The 16,728-nt window shown below is 45.9% G+C and overlaps 1 protein-coding gene across 2 annotated transcripts in view; it reads right to left on the reverse strand.

Moving 5' to 3' along the window:
- Positions 1-15,048, reverse strand: part of LOC122533274 — a 25,024-nt gene extending 9,976 nt beyond the window's left edge. Inside the window, exons 1-6 of one of the 2 annotated variants that reach the window (XM_043662847.1) lie at positions 14,768-15,047; positions 6,194-6,445; positions 5,429-6,075; positions 2,914-3,719; positions 1,735-1,972; positions 352-406 (exon numbers count right to left, since the gene is read on the reverse strand). In XM_043662847.1, the coding sequence (XP_043518782.1) occupies positions 352-406; positions 1,735-1,972; positions 2,914-3,719; positions 5,429-6,075; positions 6,194-6,445; positions 14,768-14,803 (2,034 nt within the window). In that variant the 5' untranslated portion in view covers positions 14,804-15,047. Of the gene's footprint in view, positions 1-351; positions 407-1,734; positions 1,973-2,913; positions 3,720-5,428; positions 6,076-6,193; positions 6,446-14,767 lie in introns of both variants that reach the window. The other variant, XM_043662849.1, reaches the window with a different exon arrangement.
- Between the last annotated feature and the right edge of the window lie 1,680 nt (positions 15,049-16,728).

Below are 16,728 nucleotides of genomic sequence, written 5' to 3' on the forward strand. Positions count from 1 at the left end.
CTCTCTCTCTCTCTCTCTCTCTCTCTCTCTCTCTCTCTCTCTCTCTCTCTCTCTCTCTCTCTCTCTCTTTCTCTCTCTCTTTCTCTTCGTAACGAGCTTAGCCCTGACCTTAAGCCAGGAAGACTTACAAATCCGCGTAAACAGCTGACGTGCAGTCACGTATCAAATTTCCTCGTTTGCCAAAACGCTATTGCGGCTGAACGCAATATATTTCTCTCTCTCTCTCTCTCTCTCTCTCTCTCTCTCTCTCTCTCTCTCTCTCGTACCAGTTAAAAAAATCTTACGATCAAAGAGATACATAAAAGAGAAAAAGGAATTCGAGTACGTATATATATATATATATATATTTACCTTATCTTGCGACAGAGGCAGAGGCAGAGTCATACAGCCCAACAACTCGCTACGTCTGAAACACGAGAAACGAAAAGAGAGTGGCATGAATGTACGCGCGTTGTATGTCGACTGTATCGTGTGCATAACAGTGTGTCTATCGGGTGCTTGAATCTATCGGGTTATCGGCGCTACCGGCGTTGGTTGATACGTACGACAGACACATGCACACACAACACACGGCACACACACACACACACACACACACACACACACACACACACACACACACACAGAGACACACGTACACAAGTTTTAACTATTTACATCGGGGCGGAGGGAAGCGGAGAGAAGGCAGACAGAGAGTTTCGGGGTTGTTTCCTGTTGTACACCGTTGCAGAGACGCGCGGATGTCCGCGAGTGCACGTGGTGAACACGGTGCGCATGCCTGCTCGCAGGGAATCGATTCCCCTCCTACCGCAAGGAATCCGCGCATACCCCAGAAATTCGTTTTGCTATTCAGATGGACCGTTGGCTCTCGAATCCACGTAAAATTATCCCTCGTACGGCGGACCGGCGTCCCGTTATCGACCGGTAAATAAACCGGTCGTATTTCCTTCGCGCGGCCGACCCTCGAAACTCGAATCTCACCCACCCCTCGCTCCCGAGAGAAAGTAGCAAGTTTTTGGAATCGCGCGTTTAACAGAGACAGAACGTGGAGGTGGGGGGGGGGTAGAGGAGGCGGAGGGATGGTGGAAATATTGGGAACGGGGTTGCTTAGCTCGTTCGTCTTGGGCTTAACGAGACCGAGCCGTAGTTCTTGACCCCGATATTCTTTTCCTCGGAGACAGCGCCTACTTCCGTGACGTTTCGCCGCGAAATGGCACGATCGCCACCTACCCTCGTCCCATTCCTCGTCCCTTGTTCGTTCGCATGAATTTTTCATCCGTTTCGCGATCAATGTCTCTGACGAACAGCAGTTTCCGCGCGGCGACGTTGTCGACGAACGCGTGTCTCACGCCGAGTGTCACGCAGCAGGGAAATACGGTTACGATTACGAGTAACTCGACGGCAACGCGTAGCGTAGTTTGAAATTGGCGAAATTGTCTTCCCGCTTTCTCGAAGAGAAAGAATCATCAACGACGAAACGTTCTGACGGGTGAATGCAGGTAAACGCGGACAATGTGAGATTAGTATCTCTAGCGGCGTGTACCGATTACCGTTTGGAAGAAACTCGTGCGCGAGAAGAAGGGGGCTCGCGCGTGTCGATTCGCCGGTAACCGAACCGAACAAATCCGTTTTGGGTCCGAGCCCCCCCCCCCCCCCCCCCCCCCCCCCCCCTCTCTTCCAAAACGATACGTACACGCGCGTTTTCTTTCTGTCGAGCGTGCTGCTCTTTCTCACCTTGCACGACGATCTCTGTGCCAGACCGCGATGTCCAGGGACGTGGTGTTGCTGGTGTAGTGGTTGTTGTTCACCGGGCAGGGCAGTACCAAGGTCTCGTGGAAAACGGGATTCGGCGTGGCCCTGTGCACCGCTGTCCTCTTCACCACCCCCTCGCCGTTCGCGTTCTTCAAGCTCGCCTTCACGTAAGCGTGAACGGGACCTTCGTACGCCCTCCTCAGGTCCTTGCACCGTATCACTGCGCGAAAACAGAAAGACTGAGAGGCCATGTCAGGTCACGTCACACTGTCTGCACGTCCTTCTCCTTTCTCTCGAGCCGCGAGTAACGATATACCGATAGTCGATCGGGGAACGTGCGGAAACAGAGAGAGAGAGAAAGAGAGAGAGAGAGAGAGAGAGTTCCTCAGGATTTGTTTTACTCCTCGAGGCCGAGCGACCGTACCTTCGCACGCACTACGCGCATCCCGCGAGCGTCCGGCCAATGCGGCACTTCTCTACTTGCTGCGACACGCACGCAACTCCACCACGAGGAGCGATCTCCCCCGTAAACGAACTCCAGTTAAACTTCAACTTCCTCAACGAAGGAGGAACGAGAGAAACCGATCCGAAGAAATCGATGTGACAAATATACCGACGACCACCGCGGCTAGAGTTCGTCGAGGCTCTAGTTCGTCAACAAACAGGGAGTTAGCCTACTCGACGGAGGATTTCTTCGTGCGTCGACGAAGAAGAAGCACAGCTAAAAGGAATGGGGGAGGCTCTCTCTCGCAGGTTTTCTCGAGAGTTGTTTACGCAAGGACGTGTACAGAGAGCGGAGAATCAATGTCGGTAGGCTTACTAACCGGGAGCCAATTGCCAGGAGGGTCTGTGGGTTACTGGCACAGTCGTCTATCGCGGGGTGCCAACTGAGACACCCCCTCTCGTGGCGTTTGACCGGCGCATGCCTTCTCGCAACAATGTTTCAGGGACGTCTTCGCGCCGCGGAGACCCGTGCGAGACTTCCTTTCAACGGGAGGGGGGGGGTTTCGCGTGTCCCGTGGGTTTCGATCTTTCGAACGTTTACTCGCGTGTATTTCATCGTGTTGCAACGTAACACGTGATACAATCTGGCGCTTTAAACACGGGCAGAGAACGACAAGCTTCTTCTTCTTCTTCTTCTTCTTCTTCTCGCGTACTCACCTCGCACGTGTATCTGATCGCCCACGACGGAATACTCGATCTCGATCGATCCGTGGCTATTCTGTCGCGGCGGCTCGCTCTCCGGGCTGAACTTGAGACACCTCCTCACAGTCGCGACCAACGGTGTCTCCGGGGTGTTGGACACCGAGGTCAGAAGCGACTTGGAGCTGTGGAAATCGTCGGTGAGAGTCGACTTCGGACTGTCCAGGTCCCAGGTGTTCGCTTTCCTCTCCACCTCCACCTCTTCCTCCTCCTCTTCTTCATCCTCGTCTTTGCGTTCGTCGAGCTCGCTGAACAGAGCCTTCGGCTCGAACACGCACTTCTCGTGGTCCAACGTAGCGTCCAAGTCGGTCTCCAAAGCGAGTTTCTTCACGTTTGGATTCACTGCCTCAACCAGAGCATCGTCTTCCGCCGCCTCGTTCGGTTTCGCATCAGCGGACGGGCTGCGACTGGACGATCGTCTCTTTGCTCGCTTCCCGTTGAACGTTTTCTCGTTGTCCTTCCGGTGACGTTTCCTTCGTATTCCCCGCTGCCTCTTCAGAGTGAATTCCCCATCGTCGAGGTCGTTGGTGGGCGAGGCGAACGCCCAGGACATCGGTGACGGATCCTCCAACAGTTGACTAGCCGAGGAGACGGAACTGTCATTGTGCAACGCGGTCCCCTCGTCCATTATCGTCTCATACGTGTGATCGGACTTGGCGGGGCTCTCCTCGCCTCGGCTGCTCTCGAGAACCTTCTTCCTCTCCTCGACGTCTCCCAAAAGTATCTCCGCCACCGTCTTTCCGGTAAAATTTATTTCCTGCTCCCTAGACAGTAATGAAATTGCGATTGACGACTTGTTGACGCCACTCGGCGATTTCTATGTATTTATAATTTGCAAACCCACAAGCCAGAACTTCTCGTCAATACAAGGAAATTATATTAAATTAGTTTCTTTGACAATACAGAGAAATTGTATTGAATATAATTATATTATATTTAATTATATAATATTGTATTATTATATAATTTATATTAAATTTGGTTATATAATATTATATTATTAAATTATTTATATTACATTTGATTATATAATATTGTATTACTATATTATTTATATTACATTTGATTATATAATATTATATTACTATATTATTTATAATTCATTTGATTATATAATATTATATTATTATATTATTTACATTATATTTAATTATATATTATTATTAAATACAATTTCTTTATATTGTCAAAGAAATTGACTCACAAGTTATGTCACACTTGCATTTGTAACTATAGTTTCAGAATTGAGTCTTCGAGAGAGAATACTATTATATTATTATATTATTTATATTATATTTAATTGTATATTATATTAAATACAATTTCTTTATATTGTCAAAGAAATTGACTCACGAGTTATGCCACGCTTGCATTTGTAGCTCTGTAGTTTCAGAATTGAGTCTTCGAGAGAGAATACTATTACAAAAAAAAGTATAAATCGTTCAAAAAATCGGTCGTGGCAGATAAGACAGACTACATATTTTTCTCGAAAAACGAACAATAAGAAAAACAGTGAATATTGAAAAATTCATTGCACGTATTGTAAAGAAAGTCGATGGTAAAATTAACGTTGGAGGTCGATCATAAAAGAGGAGACACAGAGGACTCTCCGACCTTCTAAGACCTGCGAGATTCCTAGAAGGAACAAGGACGCTATCTGTAGACTATAAATGACACTCGGAATTATTCAATTCTGTTCGAGCTATCGAACGAGTCGGACACAGAGCTGCAGCGCTTTTTGTATAAACACCGAAGTGTATAATTGTATAAATTTTATGTTATGTATATTTCTTATAGTATACTGAAAAGAAAAGTCGTGAAGTCAACCTTTTGCGTTGGAATGACGTGTGCCACACACGTCGAGAATTTTTTGTTTCAAAATTACAATATTTTCTCGTTCAAAATTATAATATTTTCTAGTTTTAAGTATATTTAAGTGAAAAAAAAGGCAAAACAAATAATAAATGTATTACTTGTCAATAATTTCTATCTAATGATATCATACCGACGAGTTCAAAAAGAAAGCGACGAATTATTGTATACGGTTCGGTCACTCGTTATGGTCCGCTAATCCAGTTAACCGCAGGTGGTTAAAATAGCGGCGCAATAGCAACGTTGTACTACGTAAGAAATTCTAAACGAATGATGGTTTCAAAGAACCATCATTCAAGAGACCGATCCATGGTGGATTTTAATGTTAACCCCCTCGCGCTGGCAGCTGATTCACGGACCATAACGAGTGACCAAACCGTGTACAATAATTAGTCGCTTTCCTTTTAAAATCGACTCTGGAATGATATCACTGGATAGAAATTACCAAGAAGTAATACATTTAATTACTAAGAAGTAATTATTCACTTTGCTGGGTTACATTTAAATATATATATATTTAAAAATTATGAAAATGTACAATTTTGGACAATTCTCAACGCGCGTGGCGCGTCACTCCAGCGCAAGAGAATGTTTCGCTTACCTGTTGAGAACCTCCGTGACCGTGTTGTCCATGTTCTCGAACTTGGGTAAATCTTGGTCAATAGCCAGACTCGACAGTTTCCCAGCGAGTGGCGTTTGATTGTGAGACTTGGCCTTAAACGAGCCGGTAGTGGCCGAGGACGCCTTGCCACCGTGGTACGGTGTCTTGTTCCGTGCGTGAATCTTCGCGATTCTCGCCAGCTTCGGCAAATACGACATCCTCGAGCAGTCCGCGAGCTTGGACGTCGTTCTCCCCTGGTTCTGGAAGTAGACCCTGTTCTTGGAGAACGGCACGCAGTCAGCCTCCATCACGTCCTCCGGGCTGGTGGCCATGGAGATTTGCTGAAAGAAGTCGGACACGTGCGACTGTAGATTCGCCCTGGCCTCGTTCACGATGTTCTGCGGCATCGGCTCGTTGTCGCTCGGGAACGAGCTCTTTGTCCTGGCCTTCTTCATGAAGAGCGCGGGATCCGTCGGCAGGGTCAGCGCTGTCGGCGAGCACTTGCTGCCCGAGGGGAAGAACGTCAACGGGCCGATATCGGCGTCGACCCGCGGCGTGCTCTGATAGAAACTCTCCGAGACCGATGACTTTTTCGGCTGCTGTGACATCGATTGACGTTTGTTCCCCCTTAAATTAGGCTTCGTCGCCTGAAACCAAAAGGCACACAAACACGGCTCGTTACTCTCGAGAGTAATTCACGTTGTCACTCGATATTCACCGGGTGTGGTGGTTTGAGAGCGAACGAGTCGAGATAATCGATAATACCTGAAAGTACGTTCTCAGGTCGCTGCCGTGACTTCTGCATCTTCTCCGGCGAACAGGCGTCGTCCTCGCCGAAGCCACTACCGCGTTCTCGTCATTCTGGCTGGGCACCGTCCTCGTCCTCGTCCCAGCAGCGGGAGGGGTGTTAGATAGATCCCGAAAGGGCCTGCGGGGCGCCTTGTTCAAGTTAGGCGGACCGTGAGGCGTCGAGCTGCTCGCTGACAATGATCTCGAAACCGTCCACTTCAGCATCGTCTAAAGGCAAAAAAGCAAATCCCTAACTAAGCGGAAACGCGCCTAACGTGCACTCGCCTCCACTCCCCTTTCGCTGAAAAAAAAAGCTTTACAACAACTTTATCGATTCCGAGCCAGACGACCAGCCATCGCGCGCGAAACCAAAACCTCAGGCTTCGTCGTCGAAATTTCTTGTCCGTCGGGGATACGCAAGAAATCGTTTCGTCGAACTCTTGGGGAACAAGATTCCCTTCTGCGTTCCTTTATATAAGACAGAAATACGGAATCAACGCAAACATAAACCTGACTTCTCATAAAATGATATACAAAGAGTATTAAAATATCTCAAAAACATAAACTACTACACTCATATCTAATGGCACCGTCGTCGCTAATGACCTCGCTGTCGATGCGACATTAAAGAAAAATAGAAGAAGAAGATTCGGAAAAATTTCCGGTTTTACGCAGATTTTTCGCGGAAGTAAGCGAAGGGAAAGAAGCGCAGGAAGGTTGTCGCGCGTTAAAGGGAAAAGACAATCGCAGGAAGAAAGAGGGTGACGAATCGAGCATGCGGGCTGCCGAAAAAATAAATGTCCGGTTCTAATTAAGCGGCAGGTCAAGAATAGTGACAAAAAAGAAACGGAGGAAGAGAAATAACAGAGAGAGAGAGAAAGGAAAGAAATGAAAGAAATGGACGCACCTGTCGCAGCATACGGGAAACAGTAAAACAGGTGAAACCCGTACACCTGAGTCTTTTTCACGACTTAACACTTGGTTTTACCTCTTCAACGAACGGTTGAACGATAGCTTGTAGTCGTACTATAGCAGCACACGCTTTTGACCGCGTGTCAAAAGAGAATTTCGCGATGGAGAGAGAGACGGACAGAGGAACGACACTAAATGACGGGCGAGCGAAATGAAATCGACGGCGCGAAGAAAGATTTTGCTCTGTCCCGAGATTCGCTGATCCAAGCTAATTGCCAATTCGATCAGAACGATCGGATTTCGCCCCGAGAATCCTCCCTTTGTTCGCCAATTGTTCAAATACATTCGTGAATGTTTTTGGTTGTGTTGGTTTGAAGATATGAAAGACAAAGGAAAGGAAAAGTATGAAATTTCATGCGTTCCAAAAAGAAAAAAAGAAAATTGTCGACAATCGGATTTTTCGCTTCTAACGGTTTCTCCCGCGGTAGAAATGCGTGCTGCATTGTGTCGTATATTGAATTAGGTATAAAAACGCGTTCATTTGCATACAGACTGTTGCCATGCCGTGCACGCGTTCCTCCATCTCGACACGCACTTTTTCACGCGCGGTTCGTACACGTACGTAGGTACCTTTCGTAGACCCGGGCCTCTACCTGTCCTCTCCGTCACGTTCTCCTGCTCAGTGCGAGTGCGTGTGCAACGTAACACGCAACCCCTTGAACGACTACATACTGTACGCACGGTGAACTTACGAAACAGCATGGGCACCTGCCCATATGGTGGCGATCGCGTACGCAGCATGCCTTCCATCTGGTCTCTGGTGAGGCACGAGAGAGCACCACCTCGCCCACAGTGTCGAAAACACCGTCAACCAGAGACGATCGCTATCTTCGCGCTTGTTTCACCCTCGCTTTAACGTATCGCCCGCAATTCCTCCCTTTCGCGTACACATCTACTCCGTTTTCCCGCCAGAAACCGTGAGAAACCTCGTACGTGCAACTGCGACGCTTCATTAACGCTAGAATTACCGCTAGACGATTAAAATTTCCATCGATTTAACCACTTGCGCTGAGAATGACGCGCCACGCACGTCGAGAATTTTTTGTCCCAAAATTGCAATATTCTCTCAGTTTTAAGTATATTTGTGTACAACCCAGGCAGAACAAATAATAAATTTATTACTTCTCAANAAGCGACGAATTAAATTGTATACGGTTTGGTCACTCGTTATGGTCCGCAATCAGTTGCCAGCGCAAGTGGTTAACCTCTTCGCACGTCGAGAATTGTTTGTCCCATAAATTACAATATTTTCTCAGTTTTAAGTATATTTAAGTATAACCCGGGCAAAACAAATAATAAACTTATTACTTCCCAATAATTTTTATCCAGTGATATCATACCGACGAGTTTAAAACAAAAAGAAAGCGACGAATTATTGTATACGGTTCGGTCTGTCGTTATGGTCCGCGAACCAGTTACTAACACAAGAGGTTAAGCGCATTTAAGAATATTTGGCTCAAAATTGCAATACTTTTTACAGTTTTAAGTACATTGAAATATAACTCAGGCAAAACAAATGGTAAATTTATTACTTCTCAATAATTTCTATCTGGTGATGTCATTGAGGGATAGGAAATTATAAAAAAATTGGTCACTTTTACCACTTTGATAGTTCTAGTATTGTATCACCTCTACAAGGGGAGGATTGCGCCAGCCATTTTCAATCTGCCGATTGTGAACAGTTCAACAAAGAAGGACTAGTTGCATTGTTCTTCGAGAAAACTCGAAGCTGCGACAGGCGCCTATCGAATTAATTACTTAAACAATACCGGAACAATTGACATTAAAGCTTACACAAAATGGTCAAAGTGACCAATTATTTATAATTACGGCAATAATTATTTATAATTTTCGTTAGATATTTTACAGCGTATGTTTAAAGAATCAAACAATCTTTCGCGAAGCGTATAAGTAAAAGCTTGTACGTTCCATTGTATTATAAAGTTTCTCTACTTCTTGCGACTTCAATGTCTCTTAGCCGCTTGCGCTGGCAACCGATTGCGGACCATAACGAGTGACCCAAAACCGTATACAACGATTCGTCGCTTTCTTTTTCTTTTGAACTCGTCGGTATGATATCGCTGGATAGAAATGATTGAGAAGTAGTAAATTTATCATTTGTCTGGGTTATACTTAAAACCGAGAAAAAAATATTGCAATTTTGAGACAAAGGAGTCTCGACGTGCGTGGCACGTTATTCCAGCGCAAGAGGTGAAACGAACTGTAATCGCATGGTTGCGAACGCACACAACCGGAACCCGTTGAAGAGGAAATTTCCTCTAGGATTCAACCGACGATACGTTTTTAAAGATCGCAGGACGCGTTCAGTCCGCTCGTGCGTCTCTTTTTAAAGGACGAAAACCAGTTGCACGACACGCGCGTAACAAACTTTTAAAACGTTTCGCATGTCCCGGCGGAACGAGCGTAACGGAAAGTGGTACGCGCGGTCTCTTTGCATAATGCAAAGTCTCGCGACTCGTGAGACCGTCGACTCTGGAGTGAATCTCCAGAGCGTAAGGACTAGTCTGTCGAGCTAGCTGCATCTGCGATCTAATTGCAAGCCCTGTCTCTCCCTCCTCGTTGCGGTTCGATTGGCGACACTTGGCCTAGCTCGAAATTTCGGTTAGGCTACCGCGCGCACTCTCCCCTAAATAACGATAGTGATTGCAAAAATAAATACACACGACGGCGCGTTGACAAGCAGCTGGCGAGCTCTCGTTAACGTGATTACAAGTCACAAACGATAAATCTCGAGTGCGTGCGAGACGCCTAGAAAAGGGTGGGAAGGGAACTACAGTCCACCTGTAGCTGTTATCGCCTCATCTGACCGATACACCGTACGCAAACGACAAAAACGTATCGCCATAGGACGGTGAGACTTGCATTGTTCGAGGCATTGTACGTCACTGGCTGGCACGCACCAAGCGAACCAAAGGAAACAAGTGCAAGGAGAAAAGGGGTTCGTCGAGAGACGTTGAAAACACACTCTGCGCGCTCTGATTATACTCTGACCCTCTTCGACTAATTGCCGTGCAAATGCGACAAACTCAGTTGGCGCGAATGGAAACTGACTGATTGTAAGTCGAACTCGGCTCGAGTTGTTTTCCAAAATTTTTCTCCTTTCCGTGAAAGGTGTGACGACATTAAATTGTTTCAGGTCGTCCTCTCTACGTTTGCACCGTTTCGGATAGAACCGTGGCCCATATCTGTCGCTTTTATAGGCTGTAAAGCACTCCGCGCGGGGTCGACGATGCTACGCTTTCTTTTTTTCTTTTTCTTTATTAACCCCGCTCGCGTTCTAAATGTAAAAAGGGGCGAGGAGGGGTTGGCTGGCCCCCTCGATCAGGTTTAATCCGTTTTTGCGCACCCTTTCGCGCACAAAGTCTCTCCCTTCGCGTCTTCAACCCCGCGAAGAACGAGACAGGATCGAGCGTGGTGGTTTCCTTCAGCCTTCGGGAAAGGAGTGAAATGGAGCGGCGCGACGGTTGAAAACCCTTAACGTGCTTACAAGCACGCCCGGGGCCCCTTCTTAATGTATGCTGTAAAAGCTGTTTTTAACGAGTTTGGCGTCGAACGCTCTCGTCGAGGATGGGAATTAAGAATGAGGTCCGAGGCCTCCCCTATTATCTACCGAGGGCCAGCTTCCTTTATTATTATCCGAATCTAGCGAATCTTCGCGTTCAGAATCTTCGTTGCTTTACATTCGAAAGGATCTCGAACGAACTTTTGACAATAAGACCGAGACTGCGACCATCGAGGGTCAATGGGAACGAGATAACACGGCGAAGGCAGCGAAGAATCAGCTGTCGCCGGTCGCGCGATTCATTTCCGCGAGGAACCGCGTAACGAGTGTGTTCAATGCGATTATTCACGGCTCGTCGGGGATAAAGAAGAAGGCGTTAACGGTCACGACCGCGGCTTCATTTCGCCAGCAGAAATAAATCTGCAGTTGAGTTACTCCGATAGTCTGACGATCTCTGCATCGAAAATCGATCCGATGGACAAATTTTTCGAGACAGATAGATAAAGTTCCGACTGTGCCAACGAACCTCTTTCTTCGAACGTCTCTCCTTCGAGGTAGAAAGACGATCGTTGAGGATGAAAATCGTGGCCTCGAGAGACAAAAAGGGAGAGAAGCCTCCGCTCAGAGAGAGAGAGAGAGAGAGAGAGAGAGACACAGGCTCTTGCGCGCGATGGAAAGAGGTGAGAGGAGGACGAAAAGCAAGAAGGGAGGGCAGGTGAGCACTTGGTACCTAATCCCTTTTGAAAACGTCGCGAACACACGAGCGCGAAGGTTTACACGTACGTACATACATACACGTTGAGAGTACACGAGGCTGACGTGCACGGGATACCGTGAGCGCTCCCTAAAAATGGTCTATTCAGCGCGACGTAGCGAACACCCTCTTTCCCCCCTCTCGCGTAACCTTCCTTTTTCTTTCTTTCCTTCCTTCCTTCCTTCCTTCCGCGCTCTTCGCTCCGAGACTCGGCTCTGATTTATATTGAATTGACCCCGGACACACCTTTTGCCGGTGTGACGTTTCTCTCTCTATCTATCTCTCTCTTTCTTGAAATGGTCCCGTGTCTCGTCGAGTACGGCTCAAGGAGGGAAAGGTGAGAGAGACGAGCGGATGCCAGAGTGGCAGAGAAAGGAGGGACAAGCGAACGAAACCTTGTGGTACGCAACAAGGGGGAGGGGGGAGATTTCACAAGAGAGCCAGTCGAGGACAATCAAACGCGCATTCACGTCGCCGATTTACGTGCGCACGGGTTTTTTTTTTGGCAATGGAGCGAGACGGACGGAAGATTGGCCGATGAAAGGGAGATCGAAGAATCGGAGCAGAGCTGGAGAGGAAACTGGCGTCCCGAGAAGACAGACTTTCGGTTCGCCGCTCTATTTCGAGCACACCTGTCCCCCGGGTTTCGCCCTTCCTCCTGTTTCGCTCCTATTTCCCATACCGTATATTTCTCCCCCCCCCCCCCCCCCCCNCCCCCCCCACCTCCTCGACGTCGCAAACTTCTCGCAACCTCGTGTTTTCTGATGTTTTGTGCTGTTGTTGTTATTATTGGAGAGTGGACTCGGGATTTTTACGTCTCTGATCGTGAGTACTTTGTCTGTACTTTGTCTGCATAAATGTGTAAACATTTGTACAGGGTGTCCCTGAGTCGGCAGTGATTCTAAGTGGAAAATGAAGAAGAGACTTCGAGATTTTGTTTTCGAGGAAATCAGCTTTGCGTCGATCGAAAATCATTTCTAAACTTATTCTAAATAAACACGAGGTATTGACAACTAATCGACGTTGTTTGTGCTACGTGTAAATAACATGTTCATCAAGATTCATTTGTGTATGCATATCGTGCATATGGGTGCTCGGACAATGTTCAAAAACAATTTACTCGAAAACGAAAAAATTTTATTCTCTATCTTTCCACATAGAATCGCCTCTTTTTTTCTTGTACTACTAACTTAGGAACATCCTGTATTTATGTTCCAATTTAGTTGCAGTCTAGTTCAGTTAACCTCTTGCGCTGGAATGACGTGCAACGCACGTCGAGAACTTTCTGTCCCAAAATTGCAATATTTTCCCAGTTTCAACTATATTTAAGTATAACCCAGGCAAAACAAATAATAAATTTGTTACTTCTCAATAATTTCTATTCTGTGACATCATACCGGCTTTTTAAATACAAAAAGAAAGCGACGGATTATTGTATACGGTTTGGTCACTCGTTATGGTCCGCAATCAGTTGCCAGCGCAGGCGGTTAACCTCTTGCGCTGGAATGACGTGCCACGCACGTCGAGAATTGTTTGTCCCATAAATTGCAATATTTTCTCAGTTTCAAGTATATTTAAGTATAATCCAGGCAAAACAAATTCTGTTCAATAATTTCTATCCAGTGATATCATACAGACGAGTTCAAAAAAAAAAAAGAAAGCGACGAATTAAGGTTTGGTCACTCGTTGTGGTCCGCAATCAGTTGTCAGCGCAAGTGGTTAACCACATGACGTGCCACGTCGAGAACTTTTTGTGCCAAAAGTCGCAATATTTTCTCAGTTTTAAGTATATTTAAGTATAATCCGAACAACAAACAAGTAATAAATTTATTACTTCTCAATAATTTCTATCCGGTGATATACCGACGAATTGAAAAATTATTGTATACGGTTTGGTCACTCGTTGTGGTCCGCAATTGGTTTGCCAGCTGAAGTGGTCAAAAGGGTGAATGGTCCTGCAGGTTTCCGCGGAAACTTAAAGTTTCCCCAACGTCCACGAGGTTCAACTCGTCCGCAGTGTGCGAGTACAAACGACTTTCGAATCGAAGCTTGGAACGAGGAGAGGAGAGTCGCGTCTGCGCGCGCGGAATAAAGAAATGGAAGGATAACAACGAACAGAATAGGGAACAATAGGGGAGGGAAACGGCGGCGGGTTAATGGCGAATTGAAATTAAACTGGAAATTTGCAAATTGTAAAGGAAGTTGGGCCGCTTACCCTTTTGACGAACGGGGCTGAAACAGGGTGGCGGACATTCAGGACGCGCCTCGAAAATAAGACGGGAACAATGGAACGAAACGAGTCCTGGCGAACAAACGCCTGGCCATTTAAATAGAGGGATCCTCGAGAAAAGGTTCCTCGAGGTGGACCCACGGGGTCCTTCGAACTTCGACAGGAAAGTTTGTATAGGACCCACACGAGCAGCTAGCTTTGCTGGCTCCTTCATTACGAGTTCCTTTCAGCTTTTTTCTCCCTCCTCTTCTTCTTCTTATTCCATCTCTTTCTCTTTCTCTCTCTCTCTCTCTCTCTCTCTCTTTCAACCTCCTTTCTCGGCTCTTCGCTCTTTCTCTGTTCTTCGACAGATGTATGTATGTTAGTGGTCACATTTTTCTTTCTTCGCTTCTCTCGTTCGTCGCCGGGCGCGACTCGCACTACCGGATCATGAGGTTTCACAATTAGACGAGCCTCCAACATCTCATCGTTCGAGAGCCGTACTTGGCTTTTGTGGCTCGAGCTGTTCTACCAAATTCGATTGCAGCTACTTACGAATAACCTTGACCCCCTTTGTTGGCTCGCGGTTCCTCGTTACATTCCAATCTCATTCGATTTTAACGTTCTCCGTTCGCCCTCCTACTTTCTCGTCAGTTTTAAGCTTTTCTTTCTTTTTTTAAAATTATTCTCATTCTCGCGCGAATTTCTTCTCCTTCTTAAGGTTCTGAGAATTACTTTCGAAAGCAAGTATCGACGAAAATCGAGGGATAGTTATTAAATTGCAATTCACATCTCGTTGAAAACTGACGCAAGGTGATTACGATCGACTGTCGAACGAAACAGCGACCATTGACTCGTCGCTACGATCGCCGAAGTACAACTTTCGATTGACAAAACTCTGTTAGTTTCTAGAATATTTGTCGACAATACCGATAACGCGAGAAATGGTCTGCTTTTCAACTTACCCAGTTTTTTTACGAACCAGTCCCGACGAATTGTCGCGTCGAACGAAAATACCCGACAAACGGTTCCTTCGTCTCCAAGATCTGGTACCCGATCCGGCGCGAAAAAAGAAGAAGATGAGCTACTCACTGCGTGTCCTTGAGCAGCAGGATTCGTCTCGTACATCCACGGTCAGCACTTTTTCCGCACACAGACTCGCGGCACATAGTCCACAGCGATGATAAGAAGCAACTGTGTTAACTCTATTGGCAAGAAGGTAAACTTCGCGGGCAGAACAGAATGCAAACGGCGGCAAAGAGAGAGAGAGAGAGAGAGAGAGAGGTGTTAGATCGTGGCACTTCAACGGCTGGTTCTCTACTGACGTGGTGGGGTGAGGACGTGGGCCTTATGTAGGAAAGGGTCCCTAGGTAAGGCTACGAAACAGGAGAGACCGGCTGTGTCTCCTTGCTCTATACCGCCTGTACTGTACTCGTGTATCCCCCACTCTCTGCGTTTGGTCGTGACCTGATCCACGCCAGCCACTCTCCACTCGCCCCAGGTGGACGATGTTCGACGATCCAGCGGCGCTAGTGGGTGGGATCGCGAACCATCGGAATGCTAGCCACCGATATAACCTGGGATAACCTGGCGGGCCTTCTCCTAGGTAGAGAAGCTTCAGAAGTTTTCTGTGGCGACAGGTGATCGTAGTATTTTCCTCTTTTCTTTTCTTTTTTTTTCTCTTTTTTTTTTTTTTTGATTTTTTGGATTCGCAAACTCGCAGCGTACAACAAGAAAAAATGTCAGAGAGAGAGAAAGAGAATTTACGAAAGAAAGAGAAAGAACGAGCGCGTGCTTGTTTCTTTTGCATCTGAGAAACACCAACGTTTGACCACTCGACGAAATATGGCAATTGAAATCACCCGGGTTGTTTCGAGTGGGAAGATAGATTACGATCTGAAGGATTTATTGCCTGTATTCGACTGTATTCCCTGCTGCTCTACTGTTGTCGAGTGCATCTGTGCACGTGCGAGAGAAAGTGCTCGGGTACCCACGCGATCTGTTTACGAAATTGCAACGAACGATAATATACGCCGGGATAATAGGCCCGTCGCGTGATTTCTAATCTCTCACGGTTGTTTTCTCCATGAGAACGACCGAAGGTTTCGACCCCTCGATGACCAGGTAAAGTATACCTACGTATTGTACGTTTGTGTGTGTGTGTGTGTGCGTGTGTGTCTGCTGTTGCAGACACGATCGCGCTGAAAGCGTTTTCTGGTTAGGGCCGCCATTTCTGAGGTGTACCGCAAACGCTTGGTATTCACACAAATTCCTTTGAAAAAAAAAAAGAAAATAGAAATATCGTTTGCGAGTCAATTGTACATCGAGAGTGTTATTTAACAAACGAAGTCCTTGGTAACCTGCATAATAAGTAGATATTGTAGGAACGAGAAACTTAGGCACGTGGCAATCTACCTACCATTAGTTTTGAAAGAAGCAACCGTCTTTCGATGGAACAGCTCTCGAGGCAACAACCCGATTCTTTTGTGTACTCCCCCGCACGTGCCAGCTCCTTGCTCACGGTCCAATTACCTCGGCCTGTTCGTCTTATTCTTCAGACACGAGCTCCTCGGTCGCAGGCTCCCTTTTGCAGATCCATTTCGTCACCGATTAAGTTTTCCCTTCAAATTCCTTTACTACAGCTGATATATATGTATATAAATATATTAAATATTTATAATATAAATATTATAAACATTTATAATATAATATAATTATATAAGTATTATATAATATAATATATATATTATATTATACAATTATAATATAATATAATATATAATTATATAATTATTATATAATATAATATAATTATATATAAATATTATAGATATTTAATATATATAAATATATAAATATTTCTTTTATCCAAAAATTTACATTTGGCATTTCCATAGGCAGAAAGAATTTTTTTTCATCGTATGATAGTAAGTCTAAAGATATATGTGCCGGTGATTATGGGAGTATATTTCTCGTTTCGAGATATTTAAAGGTTCGCGTTTGAATAAATTAAAAAATATTTTTACACTGTGAAGTAAAATATTTCCTGAAAT

This window comes from Frieseomelitta varia, unplaced genomic scaffold (assembly GCF_011392965.1).
Source record: "Frieseomelitta varia isolate USP_RPSP 00005682 unplaced genomic scaffold, Fvar_1.2 scaffold_514, whole genome shotgun sequence".
Classification (NCBI taxonomy): Eukaryota; Metazoa; Arthropoda; class Insecta; order Hymenoptera; family Apidae; genus Frieseomelitta; species Frieseomelitta varia.